At 36.5% G+C, this 19,331-nt stretch overlaps 1 protein-coding gene across 1 annotated transcript in view; it reads left to right on the plus strand.

Annotated features, from left to right (window-relative positions):
• AHR (aryl hydrocarbon receptor) overlaps positions 1-18,703 on the plus strand; it is a 61,059-nt gene extending 42,356 nt beyond the window's left edge. Inside the window, exons 5-11 of the mRNA XM_014894398.2 lie at positions 532-655; positions 4,779-4,909; positions 5,756-5,958; positions 7,609-7,718; positions 10,297-10,438; positions 11,212-12,484; positions 15,575-18,703. Of these exons, the coding sequence (XP_014749884.2) occupies positions 532-655; positions 4,779-4,909; positions 5,756-5,958; positions 7,609-7,718; positions 10,297-10,438; positions 11,212-12,484; positions 15,575-15,730 (2,139 nt within the window). The 3' untranslated portion in view covers positions 15,731-18,703. The remainder of the gene's footprint in view (positions 1-531; positions 656-4,778; positions 4,910-5,755; positions 5,959-7,608; positions 7,719-10,296; positions 10,439-11,211; positions 12,485-15,574) is intronic.
• The last annotated feature ends 628 nt before the right edge of the window (positions 18,704-19,331 follow it).

Raw genomic sequence — 19,331 nt, forward strand, 5'->3', positions numbered from 1 at the left:
AAGGGCCTAATAATTACATGTTTTAACTCATCCTTAAGAAGTGACAAAGCTTTCAGGCAGAGAAATCCACTGTTTATCATTTGCTTGGCTTAGTTTTGGCAGTTGTTTGGTTCGGGGTCTTTAGCTTCTTTTGTATTCCTGTAGCACCTATAGTGGGTCAAGTCAAGTACTATCTGGCAAGTACTTTATTTACCAGTATGCAAAATTAAATAATTTAAACAGAACCTAAGCATAGCATTTCCAGCTCTTCTTAGGTAAAAGCAGGTAAAGAAATAGTTGGCATAATGTAATTTTTTTTCTATGGCAATATTTTTTATTATTGTTTCCCATGTTTACAGTCATGGGTCTAACTGAACTGCTCTTTGTGCTGCTAAAAATTGTTTAATGAAGCTTTACCACCTCCATGTGATTGTATTTATCCCTGAGCAAATTGGATTTTGCTATATCCATAACAACCTTGTCAATCAGACAACTTGTATCATATTGTCATACAATTTTCTTATTGTTTTTCCTTTCTCCTTTTGTTCATAGTCAGATATTATACACCAGAGTGTATTTGAGTTGATTCACACAGAAGACAGACCTGAGTTTCAACGACAGCTACATTGGGCATTAAATCCTGCCCAGTCAGGAGATTCTGGACCAAGTGTACAAGGTGGGAACAGAATTTATTGTTTGCCTGTTGGATTAGTTGCTAGTTTTTTCGGGCTTTTTTGTCTATGTCTAAAAAAGTTTAGTTAATTTTTGATGAATAAAGGAAGAAATAGCATCTTTCAAATTTATTTGAATTTTATAGACATATTTAGCCAACAGTGAGAATTACTATTTTTTGTACTTTAAATACGCACTGTTATTCATATCACACCACCATTATAATACTAATTATACTTTAAATTGGAAGGCTGTAATTTGAAGTATAAATGACAGTGTTTGTTAGACTGATCAGTCTAAGGATGTGCTAGTTACCGTGTTACTATAGGGAATAGTGCATTCATTGCCACATAGACCAGTACTTCTCTTGGAGATAAAAGGGGAAGAGAAATAAAAGATTAAATAGATGAGCCTTTAAGATCAAGTAGTTAGAGCAGACTTGTCACATGTTACTGGCTGATGCTTAAGTGAGCTGCTATATTGAGAAACAACTAAGGAGAAACACATCAGAGCAAAGATATGTAGCTACAGGTAGTTGTGTGTAATACAGAAAGCACGTGCCTGCATCATAACGACAACAAAGCCATTGAGACAACTGCTCCGTTTTGATGCTCCCTTTGCACAACAGTTGTTTAAACATGTAGGTAAAATCTTCTGTTACTGTGACTTAATTATAGGAGATTTATTGATCCATTAAAAGTCCCTTTTTAAAATAAACCTTAAAGTAATTTAATTTTTAAAAAATTAGAGTATGGAAATGCCATGACTTGATAGAGAAAAGTTACTGTGTTTGCAACACTCCGCCGTATGTTTCAGTTTTTCATGTAGCAGTCAACGTTGTTGTATCATCTCTATATCAATCTCCACAGCTCTGCTGCACAGCTAGTTAACAGTAAAGTTCAGTATAGCAAAGAATATGGTTCTCAGAAACCAGCTTTTCATCCTGTTTGTTTAGAGTGAAATTGTGTTCTGTGGACCTTAAGCAAGTGCATATGAATTTAGAAAAGGTTGTTTGAAAAGTATGGCACTAGGTGGATTGGCCTCAGATTTGTCTGACCAACAGGAAGTGCTGAGCAGAATTACAAACAATTCTTTGTTTTGTATCTTGTTTCTAGCTTGCTAAAAAATGCTAATTGTGCCCTATTCCTGAAAGCATTCAGGACCTAGGTGGATGGGACTTTGAGCAACCTGGTCTAGTGAAAGGTGTCCCTGTCCATGGCAGGGGGATTGGAATTAGGTGATCTCCAAGGTCCCTTCTATCCCAAACCATTCTATGATACAATTATGACTTTTGAGCCTCAAGTAGCATAAAATGTTTGGATGTTGAGGATTTTTAAACTAAATTCATATTTATAGCAAAGGATAATGCTATGACCATAAGGATCCCCTCCATTTTTGCTAATTTAATCCATTTCTGTTTTAATACATTCAGTTAGCATTATGTAGATATTTATAGATATAATTGTGCTCAGGCACAGATTCCATCCTGAGACTGGGAACTGATTCTGCTTCAGTTAGCCTGAACTGGTAATTTCTCACTCAATACTCTGGTATGCTGCTAGACCACTGGTTTCCTCAGCTGTTACTGTGCTTCCCAGACATGCCTCCCAGTCCTTGTCTTGTTCCCAGAGAAGTTTGCAAAATTCTGATTTTTCAGTCCCAAATATCTGCTTTGGGGCATTAAGTCTGGATTATCTTTTGAACTTTGCATGTTGCACAACCATATGGTCTTGAGTTTAAAGACAAGCACTTAATGCACTGCATGTTCTGCACATTGCTCCAATGCACATGGCATTGATGAGATCCAGTGTGAGCTTTATGAAGGATATGGGTTCTAACCCCTGTAGTGTTAACTGCTAGTTTTGCTCTAGGGATTGTAGATGCTCTGTAAGATTCTTTGCCTTCTTACAGTGAGTCTCTTCAAGATCCTGGCAGTAAAACCTTCCTGCCTTCTGTCTTCCTGGAAAAGTGCAGCAGTGTTGCTTTCACAAGTGTAGGAGGTTCAGTTTTGAAGCCCATTGCCTCCTGTTTTGAGTTCTGTTCCCCTCCTGTCGGGAGCCACTTCTTTCACCACAGCTTTGCTCACTCTTGAGAACTGTGCATTTTACTATGGAACTTGACAAACTCCACAGGATCCAGCTGGACTTATTGAACCTTCAAATTTTAGCTCTGCATTTACAAAAGAATAACACTGAGTTTCTCCTGTGGCAGAAATGCTGCAGGACACACCTACCAATGCCAAGGATGCCAGCAGAAACCCTGGCACTGCTCGTTGGGTACTAGGTCTTCACCCCATTAGAGTAGGCATTTTTAAAATATTATTTAGGATTTTCAAGATGGTTTTTTGATGCTCTTTCTGCATAATCAATGCTTCTTTAGAGAGCTTCTTAGAGAAGCATTCTCTCAGAAGTGTTGAAAATTCTCACCATCAATTAAGCAATTTATAACAAAAAAATCACCAGTAGCGAGTAAGGAAGTTTGCTTTGTCTGTTGAGAACCATCCTTATGATGACTGTGGGAGTTTCTTATTTTCTAATTTCAGTATGGTGACTGTCTTGGACTACTACAGAGTTTGTCTGGCTGTGGGATGTGCTCATGCTGGTGACTGGCCAATGCAGTTCTTTAGATGGCTGTAATTTCAGATTATCCCTTTTTGTCACACTACCAGCTAGGACAGGAAAAGTTTCTTTTTCTCCATACCTTGAAGTTTATTCAGCAAAAATGACCTTGCATAGCAGTTCTTTTAGGAAAAAAAGATATCTCCTGATTTTATCTGAAAAGCTGGATAACTCAGCATACTTGTAAGATTTAGATGGCCTTAGGTTGCAAGGCCTATTGGTAAGACATTAGCAATCTTATTTGGCTCCAATTCAGTCCCTTGAATTCATAGAAGATTAAATTGAACTGACATTTGGTAATGATTTGTTTACCTTTGGTTAGTTTTGCAAGTGTACTAACCTCTGAGCCTATCTGTAAGTTTTTCCAGCTGTTCGTGAGTCAAAATTATATTCCAGAAAATATAATGTAATGTGTTATTAAGTGACATGCTCTCCCTGACCTCATCTCCATGTCTGAAAGGTCAATATGAGTTCTTAAAATCTGTATTACTATTTTGTCCATACTTGATAATTGGTTCTCTAAGAGTACATGGAGTGTTTTTTAAATTAAAGATTATTTTATTATAAAATGTCTTTTTAAGCTGGATTTTTTTCAATATTCTGCATGTATGAATTCCTAGGGAATTACTGTTTTTTCATATATATATATATTGCAAACAAGATTGCTTTGCTAAATTTGCAGTGAATAATCATGCTCTGCTATCTCTGTGTATGTAGTCTCATGTAAAACATACGTGTTCTATCAGAAGTTTATTGATTTACCTTCTGGTTTTACTTAATATTCCAAATGTTTAAGTGTGTTTTGTAAATACCACTTAGCAGCAAATGCTTGTCCTGACAAGGTGGAAGGATACCATGTTGTTGCTCTAGTTAACAATCATGGGTTTGAGTATTTTTTAAAACAAACAACCCCCAAAACACAAGTACTCCAGGTGTATCTGAAGAGGTAACTATGGTATTTTGATCAGCAGAACCCAGAAATATTTTCACTATTTAGTAGGGTAATTTTGCCTTAGTTGGAGAAAAATGCTGATTTTTTGCAGTGGTTTCCTAAAGTTGCTGACTTTTATTTATTGCTACTGCTTTCACCTGGCTGTCTGGAAAGTAAGTTTCACAGTTTGATGGCATTACTGAGTTTTTGAATACTCAGTTCCTGTAGTTGTTATGCCTTTTTGCAGATCCTGCCGTTGTAGGAACATGGGAGTGTTCTTTGCTAAGAACTCTGCTCTTTGCAACTGATCCAGAATCTAGGCTGTTGATAAACATAATGAATAAATTAAAAACTCAAACAAAAGCCACAAAGGAAAAAAATGCTTAAAAATCAGAAGAATTGATGCTTGACCTCAGTGTTACAATCATTATAGGTTCTGAGGATGTTTCCAGTTTACATTGTTCTTGCTCAGGTCGTGCCCTAACGCTTTGTTTATGAGACAGAAGATCGTTTGTTATAGATAGCCTTAACTAGGTGTTCTCCTAAAAATAATCCTTATAAATAATCCTTTCCTGCAGGAGATAATGGCTTTTCACAGCCAGCAACCTATTATAACCCAGACCAACTTCCTCCAGAGAATTCTTCCTTTATGGAAAGGAATTTCATCTGCAGGTTACGATGTCTCCTGGATAATTCATCTGGATTCCTGGTGGGTATGGAGTTACATAAAAACTTCCACATACACTTAAAAGTTGGAAATCTGCATTATCCTAACGAGGGGTGCAGCAACTTACTTTATTTGTTGTCTCCAAATATATCTGAGCTGCTTGAGCCACAGTGTTTCAGTTAGTGACACTGAATGTCTTCCCTTTAACATGTCAGGTGCAAGCTCTCTCATTTCTCATGGTCCAGTTTCCTCAGTGAAATGCAAATAAGCAACTGCTTGTGTAAAGTGCTGTGTGATTTGTAGATCAAAAAGCATTACAAGAGTATTTTCTTGTATCGAGTTGAGTATCTTGAGGTGCAATAAGTTACAGTAATTAAGAGGACCATAGTTTTCCTTATTTGGAAAAGTTTTTGCTTGCTGTTTTAAATGCATTTTTTTTGTTAGTCAATTATTTAGATTTTAAAACAAATATGGGTTTATCACCTTCTTTGTGATATCTTTCAAAATAGACTTTTTTCCAGTTGGAAAATTGAACATACAAATTTGCAGGAGACATAATGAAATAATTATATGCATGTATGATCATTAGAATATTAGAAGCCCCAGTTGATATTTGATTTGTTTGGGTTCTTTTGTTTTTATATGGAATAATCTTCTCATTAATGAACTTTTCAGTAAGTTTGTTAGTAGATATTGAAAAGACACACTCAGGGGTATAACAACAGTGTTCTGTACTTGTTAGCTAACTTTTATGTGTGCCATCCTATAAAGCTTGAATCTGATGGATCTTAAGAAACAATGAAAACTACATGTTTTGCATCTTAACAGAAATATCTTGCTTTTAAATATCTCCGGCATATAAAAATTACTTTTTTTCCTCATCCTAAGGCTATGAATTTTCAAGGACGATTGAAGTTTCTCCATGGACAAAACAAGAAAGGGAAGGATGGTGCTGCTTTGTCTCCTCAGCTTGCACTGTTTGCAGTAGCTACTCCCCTGCAGCCACCATCTATCCTTGAGATACGAACCAAAAACTTCATCTTCAGAACTAAACACAAACTGGATTTCACACCTACTGGCTGTGATGCAAAGTAGGTATAAATTATTGTGTGTCATTATCTAATGATTTACTGATGAAATAGGTTTCAAGTATGTGTTGGAAATATAAAGCAGGCGACTTTTTTGGTATATAAACTGTTTCAGTGATGTTTGTTTAGAAGCTGTTAAGGTTTTTCTCTCCAGCCCTGCTGTCAAGTAAAGGGAAATGGGTTTGCCATAGTCTATTTCCTTGAAATGGCATACTACTCTCTGACTCTCAAGTGTTAGAAAAAAAAAAAAACAAAAACCCCCAAAACCAATGCAAAAGAGAAACACCTAAGGACAGCATACTAAAGAAATAGTGAAGAAGAAAAGTTTCATGTTAAATCTGGTTTGAAATTTGGTTTTAGAACTGATAGAACAAGTGTTTCATTTCATTCTACATTTCTCCTTCAGTTCAAAGAGGTGTAAAATACAATGGAAATGTTTTTTCTTCAAAATAAACAAATTGAATACTTTTTATACTATGACTTTTGCCCATTTCCAAAGCATTCTTTTCCCTATGTAAAATTTGGAAACACTACTGCAATACTAGATCAAAATAATTTACTATGCATCAACATGGCAAGAAGCCCATTAGGATGCTTTTTCTTCAAAATAAAAGCCTCTGGCCTCCTTCCTTCTCCTCTTCTTCCTATTGTTGACTGACAGTGCTTTCATTTTCAGTGGAGTCTCTCATATGGGTTTTCATGCCTATTTACAGGATAGAATTTAATTACTTAGTATTTTGTCTACTGAGAGACCAAAATATTTTATTTCTCTAAGCTGATACAAGTTAACAAAATGTTAACACAGTGTTTCTTTCTTCTGTTTGATATTTTTATTCACTTGAAACATTCAGTTTTTGTCATATTTTATAGTTTTATGTATATTGTCCCCAATCCCTATTTTTCCCTTTTTTTTTACCGTTTGTCCTTGAATCTCCATTTCTTTGTTTCAAATCCTGTTTAGCTCTCTTTTTGACTGCTTTTTTTATCATGTATCACACAGAGATCATGTAAATTCTGTTAAGTGTTTCATGTCCCCAACCTGTATAAAGTAATCTAATTTTAGCTGCCAGGGTCAAACATGACTCTTGCTAGTGGTCCTCTGAGTCATATCTTGTTTAAATGCAAACACAGGGGTCGCAAACCACTCAACAGTAAAAGGGATGTAGTTCTGAGATATATCTGGGTTCAAACTTTAAGCTGCTGAAAATTCTAATTTAGGCAAGGAGTTTTAGATAACTGAAGTTAAATCCCTACTTAATTCTACACACAAACACTTATAGGTAAATGATAAGAAACAGGGCTAAGAAAATTGTGTCTTTCTTTGGAATTAATGGGAGCTGCCTGCTAGGAGTGAATATGTTCAGAGTATGGAATTGAGAGTTCAGGTGTAGGCATCCACTTTTTTTTATGGTCCAATGGTTGTGTGAACCCAGTCCTAGTCATCGAAGGCAACCTGGCAGATTAGTTAAAATTTTTTTATTTGTTGATTCTGTTTTTTATTAGAGCTGTTCTGCTTCCGTATACAATTGATAGAGCAACTAACTGTGGTTAGCACTTGCATCTGAAATGTTCTAGTCAAAATTAACTTGCTTGACATTAATTCTGTGAGTTGGTTCATGAGCAGGGTTGCAATTTTTTGGTTTTACCTTCCAGAGGAAAGATTGTCCTGGGATACACCGAAGCAGAGCTGTGTATGAGAGGAACAGGATACCAGTTCATTCATGCAGCTGATATGCTTTATTGTGCTGAAAATCACATCCGAAGTAAGTTTCATTCCCTAAGAAAGGCTGAAAAATCAAAGCATGGAGTATTTTTTCCGTATGAATGCAATAAGAATTACAGAAAAAAAGAGATGTTGTTAATAAAAAGAACACTGTTCATTTCATGTGTTCTATCTGTCCTTCTAAAAACTTACACTGCTTGAAGAAATGTTTAATATTCCTATTTAGATCCTTTTAGTATAAATATTCCAGTCTCTGTCACATCTTGCTCTTCTCACTTCCTTCTCTGCTCAACCCAACTTCTGCTATTTCAACAACTTTCTTTGGCCAAAGATAGCTTTCCTGTTAGCAAGTTAAAGAAAGCATTTTCTTTTGATATTGGTGTAAGATTTTACCAGAAATTAATCTCTGATTTAGCATGCTAGCGTCCAAACATTTCTGGGTTTGATTCATGGCAGCTTGAGTAGGTTTAAGTAACAATTATAGAGAGAAGTATAACATTAAGGAAATAAGCATCACCTGTCTGATGTACAACTATTTAAGGGATGGCGTTTTTTACTTTTATTGTTAGTTATAACATAGCTTCTTCGGAACTAACAGAATCACCTTCAGAATATTATGGTACTTCTTTTCTACTGACTTCTCGTGAAAGTTCATTATTTTTTCTTTTATGGTCTCATAAACAATTAGATAATGCCCCTCAGCAGGTTGCTCTCAACCTATTTAAGCACATTTTCTGTTTCAGGTGTAGCTCAGTCACTGTTGCTTATCAGTGGTTTTCTTTCTTTCATAAAGAAAAACAAAGAGATGGTTCCAGAGTAGAAGGGGATAAAACTTTGTCTTAAAACTGGTTTTGCTGCATTTTTGATGCTAAGATTAAAAGAAAGAAAATAAGTTTTGTAGCAAGGATTTTTGGTTAGATTCTTAGACTTTCCTAATATATTTTATTTAATTTTTCTGTCTAGAAATTTGCAGGGGTTTTGAGCAATTGTATTACTTCCACCCCTCGCCTCTGTGAATCACATATTTAAGAATTATCTTTAAAATCCACATTCATCACACAAGCTTTACTTAGAACAACAAAACCAGCCAAAAGAAAGCTCTCCACACAAAACCAAGATAACTTAATCACAACACAGAACAAAATTGGACAATTTGCACAGAAACCACCCCCTGTCCCTTCACCACAATTACAACAAAACTTCCCCATGATAATTCTGCTCTCTAACATTGTTCAGTACTTGTTTTGTCTGTTACCTCTCCTGGCTACTATCCTTATCTCAAAATCCTCATAATCCTGGGTTTTTGCACCAAAACGACTTTAGTGGCTTGACCCTGGCTGCATGCTAAGAATCCACCAAAGCCTCTCTCCATGCACACACCAAAGCCTCTCTATCTCTGCCCTCCACAACTGGACAGGGGAGAGAAAATGTAGTGAATGGTTCATGAGTTAAGGACCAGGAGAGATCACTCACCAGACACTATCATGGGCAAAAAGAACTTCATCTGGGCATATTTAATGAATTGATTATGAACAAAACCAGAGCAGGATAATACGAAGTAAAATAAGGCCTTAAAAACACCTTCCACCAGGAAACCTGCTCCAGTATGGGCTCCTCTCTCCATGGGCCTGCAAGTCTCTGCCAGGAGCCTGTTCCAGCACTGGCTTCCCATGGCTTCACAGCCTCCTCTAAGGCATCCCCCTGCTCCAGCGTGGGTCTCCTCCATGGGCTGCAGGTGGATCTCTGCATCCCCATGGCTCTGCATGGGTGCAGCCTCTCCACCATGGTCTGCACCACGGGCTGCAGGGGAATCTCAGCTCTGGCACCTCCTGCCTGCTCTGCCTCACTGACCTTGGTGTCTGCAGAGTTGTTCCTCTCATGTATTCTCACCCTGCTCTTCTCCGGCCACAATTACATCTCTGCAATAACTATTTTTTCTTATATGTTATCACAGAGGCATTACCACAATTTCTAATTGTCCTAGTCTTGCCCAGCAGCATGTCCACCTTGGAGCTGCCAAGGCTTTGCTCTGCTGGAAATGGAGGAAGCTTCTAGCATCTTGTCACAGAAGCCACTCCTGTAGCCCTCCCCACCACTACCAAAACCTGGCCATGCGAACCCAATACAGAAATATACTGTGAAAATTGAGTTTGTTTATCAAGATTGTTAGTGGTAGTGGGAATGACACATAATATTTTTAAGTACCTCTGCATGGACCAGTCAAAATTTGAAAGAACTGGATTCAGAACTAATGTGTTTTCTAATTGTTAAAGTAATAGTTGCTTTTTTGAAGGTAAGAGAGACTTGGGCTTTTGTCATTTAGATGTTCTAGTATTTATTAATTTCTGTTATTGAAGAAATAATGGACAAAGCCCCATTTAGCATGCTGCCAATCTGTGGCAGATATCTTGCAATTTTGACTTCTATTTTATGAGTAAATTAGACATATTGAAGTGGTCAGTCATCCTGATTCACTGGGAATGCATTAGTGCCACACCGAATTGGGTGTTTGAGGACATGAGATTAGTAACATTTCTCTGCAGATGGGATTCCTTTCATGACATACAAATTTTCATGATTTTGTTTGCTGGACAGTAAACAGTTTGCTTACTCTTTAGTGATGAAGACAGGTGAGAGTGGAATGACTGTATTTAGGCTTCTAACCAAAGAAAATCGATGGGCCTGGGTACAGGCAAATGCACGACTTGTCTACAAAAATGGAAGACCAGATTACATCATTTCCACGCAAAGACCTCTTACGTAAGTCATCATTTCATAAAGTAGTTTGCTCCAATAACTGAAAACTAGTTTGAGGCTGTTTATATTTGCAAAGGAAGTTTTGTTTTTAAATTATTACCCCTTATATTCCAAATTCCCAAAATTCTTTCAGTTTGATAACAAACATGTAAAGAATTCTGATATTTCAGAACTTGTGGCATAGTCCTTTTGCATAAAACTTGAGGCGTATTGATTTCTTATAAAGAACAAGATCAGCAGCAGAAGCTTGATGTTATTCCATCCACTTGAGCAAAAACTGAGAAATCCAACTGCAGTCGTGTAGAAGGGACAACAAATAACAAAGAAATTCAGTCCTGAATGTTAGTGTTAAACTAAGTTCTGCCTACTGTGGAATTCAGCCTTGTTAAATAGATTAAATAATTTTTGCTAAGGAGTCTATAAAATGGAGAAAAAGAGATAGTTCAAGTATTGATTTACTTGCTATACCAAGAAAAGCTTAATGCATGGAACAAAGCCCACTTATTTTCATTTCAGCCCATAGTGCACAGAAAATGGTGTATGCTATCTAGATTTAATTACAAATGTAATATGTAAATGTGGCATTGCAGTCATAAGCTCCTTATTTCATAATCTGCCTCTTGGTTTAACTCAGCCAAGTTGAGCTGGAATAGGTAGGAATTCGAAAAATGCCTACAAATAAAATAGTTCATTTTTTATGTTAATTCCAGGGGAAAAAAGATTAGAGTAACTGTTTAGTATTGCAGTACCATGCTATAAATCTGATTTATTTTCAGAGATGAAGAAGGGGCAGAGCATCTACGGAAGCGTAACATGAAGTTGCCCTTCATGTTTGCCACTGGTGAGGCTGTGTTATATGAGGTATCTTTCCCTATGTCGAGCCTTATGGACCCCTCTCATCTGAAGAGTAAAAGCACAGTGGGAAAAGGAGCCAAAGCAACGCTACATGATGATTCTGTGGATCCAAACTCCCTCCTAGGTGTCATGTTAAGGCAAGACGAGTCTGTTTATCTCTGCCCTCCAGCATCACATAAACTTTCTTTTGAGCGGAACTTCTTTGCAGACGGTAGGGATGAACTGGGTGGTGATGTTAGCAGTGGCTGGACAGAAAATCTCCTACCTGCTGGAAATCACGGCATTCTTAAACGGGAGCTGCTGGAATGTTCCCAGGACAGTACTGTTCCACTTCCTGAAGACAGTGCAGCACTCTTTCAGGATAACAAAACCAGTGATTTGTACAGCATCATGAAAAATCTGGGTATTGACTTTGAAGATCTAAAGTGTATTCAGCAGGATGAGGAGTTTTTTAAAACTGAATTACCTGATGTGGATGATATTGGGGACATCAACATAACTGATGAAATCCTGACTTATGTTCAGGATTCCTTAAATAAATCTGACTTCTTATATTCAGACTGTAACCAGCAGCAGCCTTTGGTCCAGAATGAAGGTTGCATGGTACAGCAAGACTTAGATCCACATCAACTTCATCAGCACCAGAAACAGCTTGTGGAACAGCAGCAGCAGCAGCAGCAACAGCAGCTCTGTCAAAAGATGAAACATATGCAAGTCAATGGGATGTTCACAAATTGGAGCTCTGGCATGCCTCTTAGCTGCTCACAGCAGCAGCCCCAGCAATATGTGTTCCCTGGCATGCATGCCAGTACATCTGAGTTCTCTTACAAATCAAAAGTTAACTCTTCCCCTTATGAGTGTAGGCAAGACTTTGTTCCTTACAAGCAACCCACAGCGATGATGCCACAGCTTTCTAACTTTGCTCAAATGGATTTTCCTGCAGCAGGGTTTGATGGATCGACCTATTCTACTCCTTCCAACTTTGAGGATTTTCTCAGTTGTTTGCAGCAAGTCCCTGAAAACCTGGAGTGTGGGATAAACTCTGAGTCGGTTATGCTCACTCCCCAGACGTGCTATGCAGGCGCTGTTTCCATGTACCCGTGCACGCAGGAGGCACAGCCCAGCTGCATGGATCAAATGCAATATGAGTCTATGATGACAAATCAACAACAACAGCAAACCTTGGGGAACAAGGTATGGTAAACAGCCTTGCTGCATTGCTTGCAGTTTGAATCGAGTTTATATTGTGGTTGCTGTGACTGCTGGCGAGGCAGAGTTTGTTGTGACTGAATTGCTGAGTTTGAAATGGATGGGTTAGCAGTGTGTGGGTGTCTTTGCTTTATTTGTGAAGAGAGTTGCATTTGGTCAAGTTTATATATACGTGTACCTGCAGTCTGATAGCTCTCTGTCAGTATTCATCCAGAGTGAATGAACTAGTCTGTGATACCTACCAGTAATTTTCCTGATAGAAGCAAAAGAAAAGTAGATTGATTGATTGAATTCTTGGAATTTGCTAATAGACCTTTCTGAGAGGAATTGAGTTTGCTTGGCACACTCTGTTTCATTAAATATGTTGTAAGGATAAAAAAAAAAGGTTTTTGAAGTGTTAGTATTGTCTAGCTATTTAGTTTCCTCAAAGATTTTAGGATTAGTGAAAGTATTAGATTATAGTATCATAAAAATGGCCTGAAATATGAAGTATTCCACTCCTACACAATATGTCACTGCAATAATTTTTATACATTGCTATAAGTGAAAGTGAGCTTGTTCCTCAAGCTGCTGTCTAAATTTACTGCTGAAGCAAAAAGAGTTGGAAAAAGTTATATTCACAGTAAAATAAGCTGGTCTTTTTCACCAAGGAGAATGCACAAAAAAGCCATAGAAGAGAGGATCCTGGCTGTAGCACAGACTACAGTTGTAAACACTGTTTTTCATTGGTAAAATTAACTTAGAAATAAAACTTAAATTACTCGTTCCTGATTTTGAATAACCTGTTTGAAGTACCTTCTGTTGTACCATTTATTTCTGTTAATGCTGCGAAAGTACAGAGCTACAATTTTTTTTGTTTTACCTCAATGAGTTAATGTTCTGAAGTACTGATCCTGCACATGCTTATGCACATGCATAAGCATTTATAGAATTAAAGTATTAATTGGCATTTAACCTATGCGAGACAAAGGTGAGGAATGCAATTAGAACATACCTATTTTTTTACATGCTTAATGCAAGTACAAAACATTCCCTTTTAAAAACTACTTCACTGCTGAAAAGAATACAATTGTAGAATTGCAGAAATTTACCTAAAATATAGCATAGTTCAGCAAGATGAATGGCTTCTCCCTGAGTGCCCAGGGTTGAAATTGCATGAAGTGCCTTTGAGAAGCTGCACTGTGCAAACTTGAGCTTGACTTGGCTGTGCATTGTCTGGCTGTGCTCAGTGTTTAGTCTTTCAGAGTGCTTCTTAATAGGGTTCCAGAGCAGCTCCAGGGCCATCCAAGTTCATCTTTATAATAACAAAGAATTGCTCTTCACAAAAGCTGTACTAATGTGATGTATCAGTTTTGAACACCAGTTGCATTTGCAATTCCATTTCTTTATTTTTAATGGCTGATTTCAATTACATTTATTTTGCAGATTATTTTGTTGTTCCTTAATAATTTTTGTTATGACCCCTGTTTTTTTTTATTTTCTTCTTTGTGTTTTCTTCACATCTATCTATAAAAAGTTTAATGACTAAGACAGCACCTCTGAAGAAATTATGTCTATTGCTTCATATTTACTAGAATGCTGTGCTGCAATAATAATAGGACATTTAGTTTGTGGTAAAAAAATGAACAAAGGCCACTTTGTGAAAAGTTGCCTTTACTTAAGTTGTTGAGAGGAAAATTCAGCCCCTCTTGTCCGGGTGTTGCTGTGCTGCGTGGCACTGAGTAGCACTGGGCAAGCAGAAGCCTCGTGTGACTGAGCAGACAGGATCTGCTGTCTGAGCCCACATTCACACAGCCCAGCCAAAGCAGGGCAGTCTTGGTGGCTGGGTTTAGCATACTGACATCCCTGTCAGTGGTTAGAGTCCTGAGAGAGCACAGATGTTGCTATACAAGGCATGATTGGTATATTTTCAGACTTCTAACTCCCATCGATTTCTATGTAAAAAGACTACGGAATTAGAAAGCCAGAAGGGTCTATTGTAGTCACGTGCCTTGACTTTCTGCCTGTCTTGTAATTGTGGTAGGAGCATAGCCAGTGTAGTCTAAAATCACTTCCAGTGATGGAGAAGGACAGAAAGGCCTGTGATTGTTTGACTGCTTGTTTGTGATCAGTATTCCTTTATTCAGCAGGAGAAACCTTCCTAAGTACTTGATTCTATGTTGAGAGCATTCTTAAAAAATGTAATGAGTATGGTCATCTTAGTAATGAACAATATTGAAATAACCTGCTTCTGTCAGAAGTAATCCTTGTGTATATTCTTGGAAAAGTGTGTCAACTTTGATTAAAAACATAATTCACGTGGCTAAAGTCTTGTTAAAAAGTTAGAAGAATTGTGCACAGTTAGTCAAATTTCAATGTTTGCATAGAAGGAAAAAAGAACTAATACCCAGCGTAATTTGATAGCTGAATGGATGGATGAATGCATAAGACACGTTCTTAAAGATAGTCCTTGAAGGAATGAGTACTTAGAATATAAGCTACTCCTAAAGAGATGATGGAAATGTTTAAAATACTTTGTTGTATTTTCTTTGCATGACCGAATGGAGTATTTTGTAGATAAAGTCCATAGCACGACAGGAAGCATTACATTATGTGATTAAAATAATCCTATGAACAATTATGTTAAGACTGATGAAAGCCATTCATTGCTCTTACTTGGCCTTGTCAATATAAAGACTGTCAAAAAGCCCACCCTGCAACATTTCAGCCAGTGGATTGCTTCAGCTTATGAATAGGACTGCATGTGCATTCCTGGAGGAGCTGTTATGTCTGGATCCCACTGCAGGCATGGAAAGATGTAAATAGGTTGCTTTTAAAATGTTACAGCTGGATGTAACAATTAGAGTTCTCAGACTGTACTTTCCAGAAATAGAAACTCCATTGCACTTTAGATAAAAGAATTATTTCTTTGCTTAGCCAGAAGTAGGGCTCCCACTGACTTCAACAATGTATTTTAAGATGCATTTTAATGTATTTATGTATTTCATCCAATGTGTCTTTAGGAGGATTTTTAAATCCTTATAAATAAATTGGTTTCCTATACTAACCATTTATATTCTCTTTTTTTCCTGCCAGTTCCAAAATGGTTTCAATGGAGGAAATGTAAATGAATCATATCCCTCTCAGTTAGATGTGATCAGTAATGCACAGACTGCCACACATCTTCAGCCTCTTCATCATCCAAAAGAACCCAGATCCTTCTCAGATTTGGCATCTAGTGGATTTATGTGATTCAGATCTAGAGCTCCATCTGTGATTTTGTCTGGGCGTCAGGTTGCTCTGAGGAAAAGCTTGCTAAGTGTCTCCCTTTGAGCATCAGACTTGAACAGCTAAATGACATTTTGGGAATATGAGGTTGGTTGCACTATATACGGGTGGATATGTAATTCAAGACCTGGCTATTTAGAATGACAGGTGGAATGAAATCTTCCAATCAAAAGTATGCATGTGCTGTTTTCCATCAGGCTGGCTGAGTCCTTGCAGTATGGATTACACACATACTACAGACTATGTCATGCTATACAACATAAGATAAGGCAAATGGTTTTGTTGTTTAGAAAATAATTGGGCACTTTACAAATAGCATTGATGGCACAAGGAAGGTGATTTCACACGTGGATTATTTCCAGACTTTATTTTTCAAAAAACTATTAAAAAGCTCTAAATTCGTGAGAATCGAAAGCACTTAATTTTAATGCATACTAAGCTCTGTAATCACTTATTTTGTATTTGAATCCTTTTGTTTCAAGTCTCCATTTCTAGCACTTTAATAGAAGGCTTAATACAAGGATATGATATGCAACTTCAGGTTTTCTATGAAACAGACCCCTTGCATTCCTCCTTTTCATGTCAACCTTAAGTGCCTCACAATTTAGCTACCTTGTTTCTGATGGGAGCTTATTTTAGCAAAACTCACTATAAATGTCATCTCTAGTATATGAACTTTTAGCTAACATAACAGTGCTACTGGCTGTGTCTTTTTTTCTTTCCCTCTACCAATTATTTGTTTAGAGAGTGTCTTAATTCATCTGTGGATTTGTTACACTATTAACAGGAGTTGTTAATGTTCTGAATTTAGTTCAGCTAAAGAATTTGAGTTTATTCTATACTGCTTTTCTGCTTTCTTCAGGTAATACAGGGTATATTAAAAAAGCAGATTTTGCTGAGGGGGAGGAGCAGATCCTCAGGATTAGTTTTAGATTATTAATACTGAAAAACATGTGCCTTATCTTGTGTTAAAACGTCATAATGTTCTTTAGAAATAATACAAGGCTGCTCTATGCAAATATTTTCATTAAAATGGATATTGAAAAGGATTGCATTTTCAATAAAAGGTGTAAAGGAGTCTCAATAGTGATTGGCATTTACATTCTTTTGACTGCAATTTTCAATGTTAATAGTGGGGAAAGGGTCAGTTTGGTTTCACTTTTATCCCTGGCAAATTGCACTGCAAAGAATAGAGAGGTTATTATTCTTGTGTATGTTGATCCATTTGAAAAGTTATGTGCAAAATATGAAATCGGGGAAAGAAAAAAATCATTAGAAAAATTCTTCTTGCAATAGGTTTTATTTTCAGGAAAAAATCCAAACTACACATATCCACTAAACATTCTGGGGTTTTGTTTTGCTTTTATCTGAGGACTGTAAAATTGCAGACACCAATGTTTGGTGCAAAATAATAATCTACGTGAAAATACAGAAGTGTGTATATGTTCAAGATATTTCATATTCTTGTGTGTTGTATAGTTCATATATAATAAAATGTCTTTGTAAAATATTTTAAACAGTTAATTTTAAAGTATTACATCGTTATGTGTTAAGAACAATTTTATTACATTTGTTATATATAATGTAAAATGGCAATTTAGCCATTTAGTTTGTTTGAAACAGGCAAAAGTAAATTGGCTCCCTCCAGATAGTTGTTAATATTGTTTAATAAAAGACAATCACTTAAAATTGGAATCCTTTCATAGCTGAAACATGCTTTCTTTGAAGAAGAGCATATTTTCTTCCATTCTGTGTGATGTGATACATTAGGCCAAACTTCTAACTCAGTTGCAACTTTTCAGATTAATAAATTCAGCAGTTCTTTTAAGTGAAATTAGCATATATGAAAGGGACATTAAGGAAGCAGATGCTATTCAGGAAAAGCCCATAAAGACATTGTGGGTTTTATTATAAGGTCGTTGCTTTTTTTTCACCCCCATGTTTCAGATTTTGTTTTCAGCACAAGACAATAGTAGCAAATTCAGTTGCTATCATTTGAATTAATCCTTGAGTCTGTCTTTTTTTAAATTGAAGGTGATGTTTTAAGCCAATATCTGAAATGTCTTCCATATCTAGCTAGTGTGTCATGTTTGCATTTGAACTGGAAAATTAGAAAAATGCTGTAAAACCAGAAGGTTGAAAGGGATAATGTATTTGTTCCATCTTACAAACCATTATATACCCTGTTTATGAATTTAGTTAAACCAAATACATGTTGTCCTATCACTAAGTGCCAAGGATGCAGTACTACAACTGTGCTGCCCTACTTAATGTAAACAATATAGTTGTTTATATGCATATCAGCGTATTTTGTGCATTACCTTATGCGTACAACGTTGACTGTATTAGTGCACTCTTGATCTGCACCAAACTGTACCTACAGTGCACAGGTGTTTCTGAATTGGATCTCTATTAACCCTTCAGGTCTGTTATAAGTAAAATTATAACCCAGTGTTAGTCAGTATTACTGTCCATTTTTTTTACAAGTTTTCTTACCTTGTTTTTCCTTCCAGTTCTTCTCTCTCCTTCGCTATGCCTGCACATACCATGCAATACACCTCTTGCGTTAAGGTGTGGTTCTGTAGCGCTCTTGCTCATCTCCACTAAAGTTTGTAAGGCATAATACATGGTAATAAAATATTCACTTGAATGTAGCTGAAATGTATGTTCTTTTACTACAAAAATGTTTGATTTCAGCAGTATACAAAAAATGTTATCATATGGTTACTAATATCTTTTGAGAGCTTGTCATCTAAACTAGTTTACAAAACTTGTTATTTACGTCACTGTGGACTTTGCACTTCTCTGAATATTAGATGCAAATACAATGTATATAATTTAGAGTGGTGAACAAATGTGTATTTGTCCATGAAATTAGTATTTTATACTTGCATGACAATGAGTTTATAAATAAAGTTTGTAAATAGCAAGCCACAACTAGTAGTTGGAAGGCTCTTATATTCATTACTTAGTCACAGTAAATTCACAGTTGAAAGTACTGAGGCAGGAACAGATTTCTGCATTGATGCTGCTGAAAAGAAGCATATTCTTTTTTGTGATCTGGGGCTGGCCACTGGTATTACATTACACTGGTATTTACTGTTTATTGCTACTTCATAGCGACATTAAGAAAACAATTAGTTTATTTCTAATAATATTTGCTAATATTACTGTTTCCTGTGTGCTCTGTTGTGTTTGCATGATAATCTTTTAAATTGTTTGTAATGCTAAATCAAATCTTTCACTGTAATTCCCTATGCAGTTTACTGAATTTACAACAGTTCTTCAGTTTAGTTTCATGATGGACAATAATTTAATTGGCTGGAACTACACCATTGTCTTGTAAAATGTATTAAGACAGATGTCTTATCCGGAGTCAATACTAGGCTATGAACCCTGTATGTCAGTCCTGTTGTTTACTCTTCTTGCACTGCACAAAGAGACATGCTAAGGTACAAGTATAATTCAACAAGACTGCAAATCTATAAAGTAACATCTGGAAATAATCAAGCAATAATATAAGCAACACTGGTTATCCTTTTCTTTGTAGTCTGTTGCATTTGTT

The sequence above is a fragment of the Sturnus vulgaris genome, chromosome 1, assembly GCF_052056855.1.
Source record: "Sturnus vulgaris isolate bStuVul1 chromosome 1, bStuVul1.hap1, whole genome shotgun sequence".
Lineage (NCBI taxonomy): Eukaryota > Metazoa > Chordata > Aves > Passeriformes > Sturnidae > Sturnus > Sturnus vulgaris.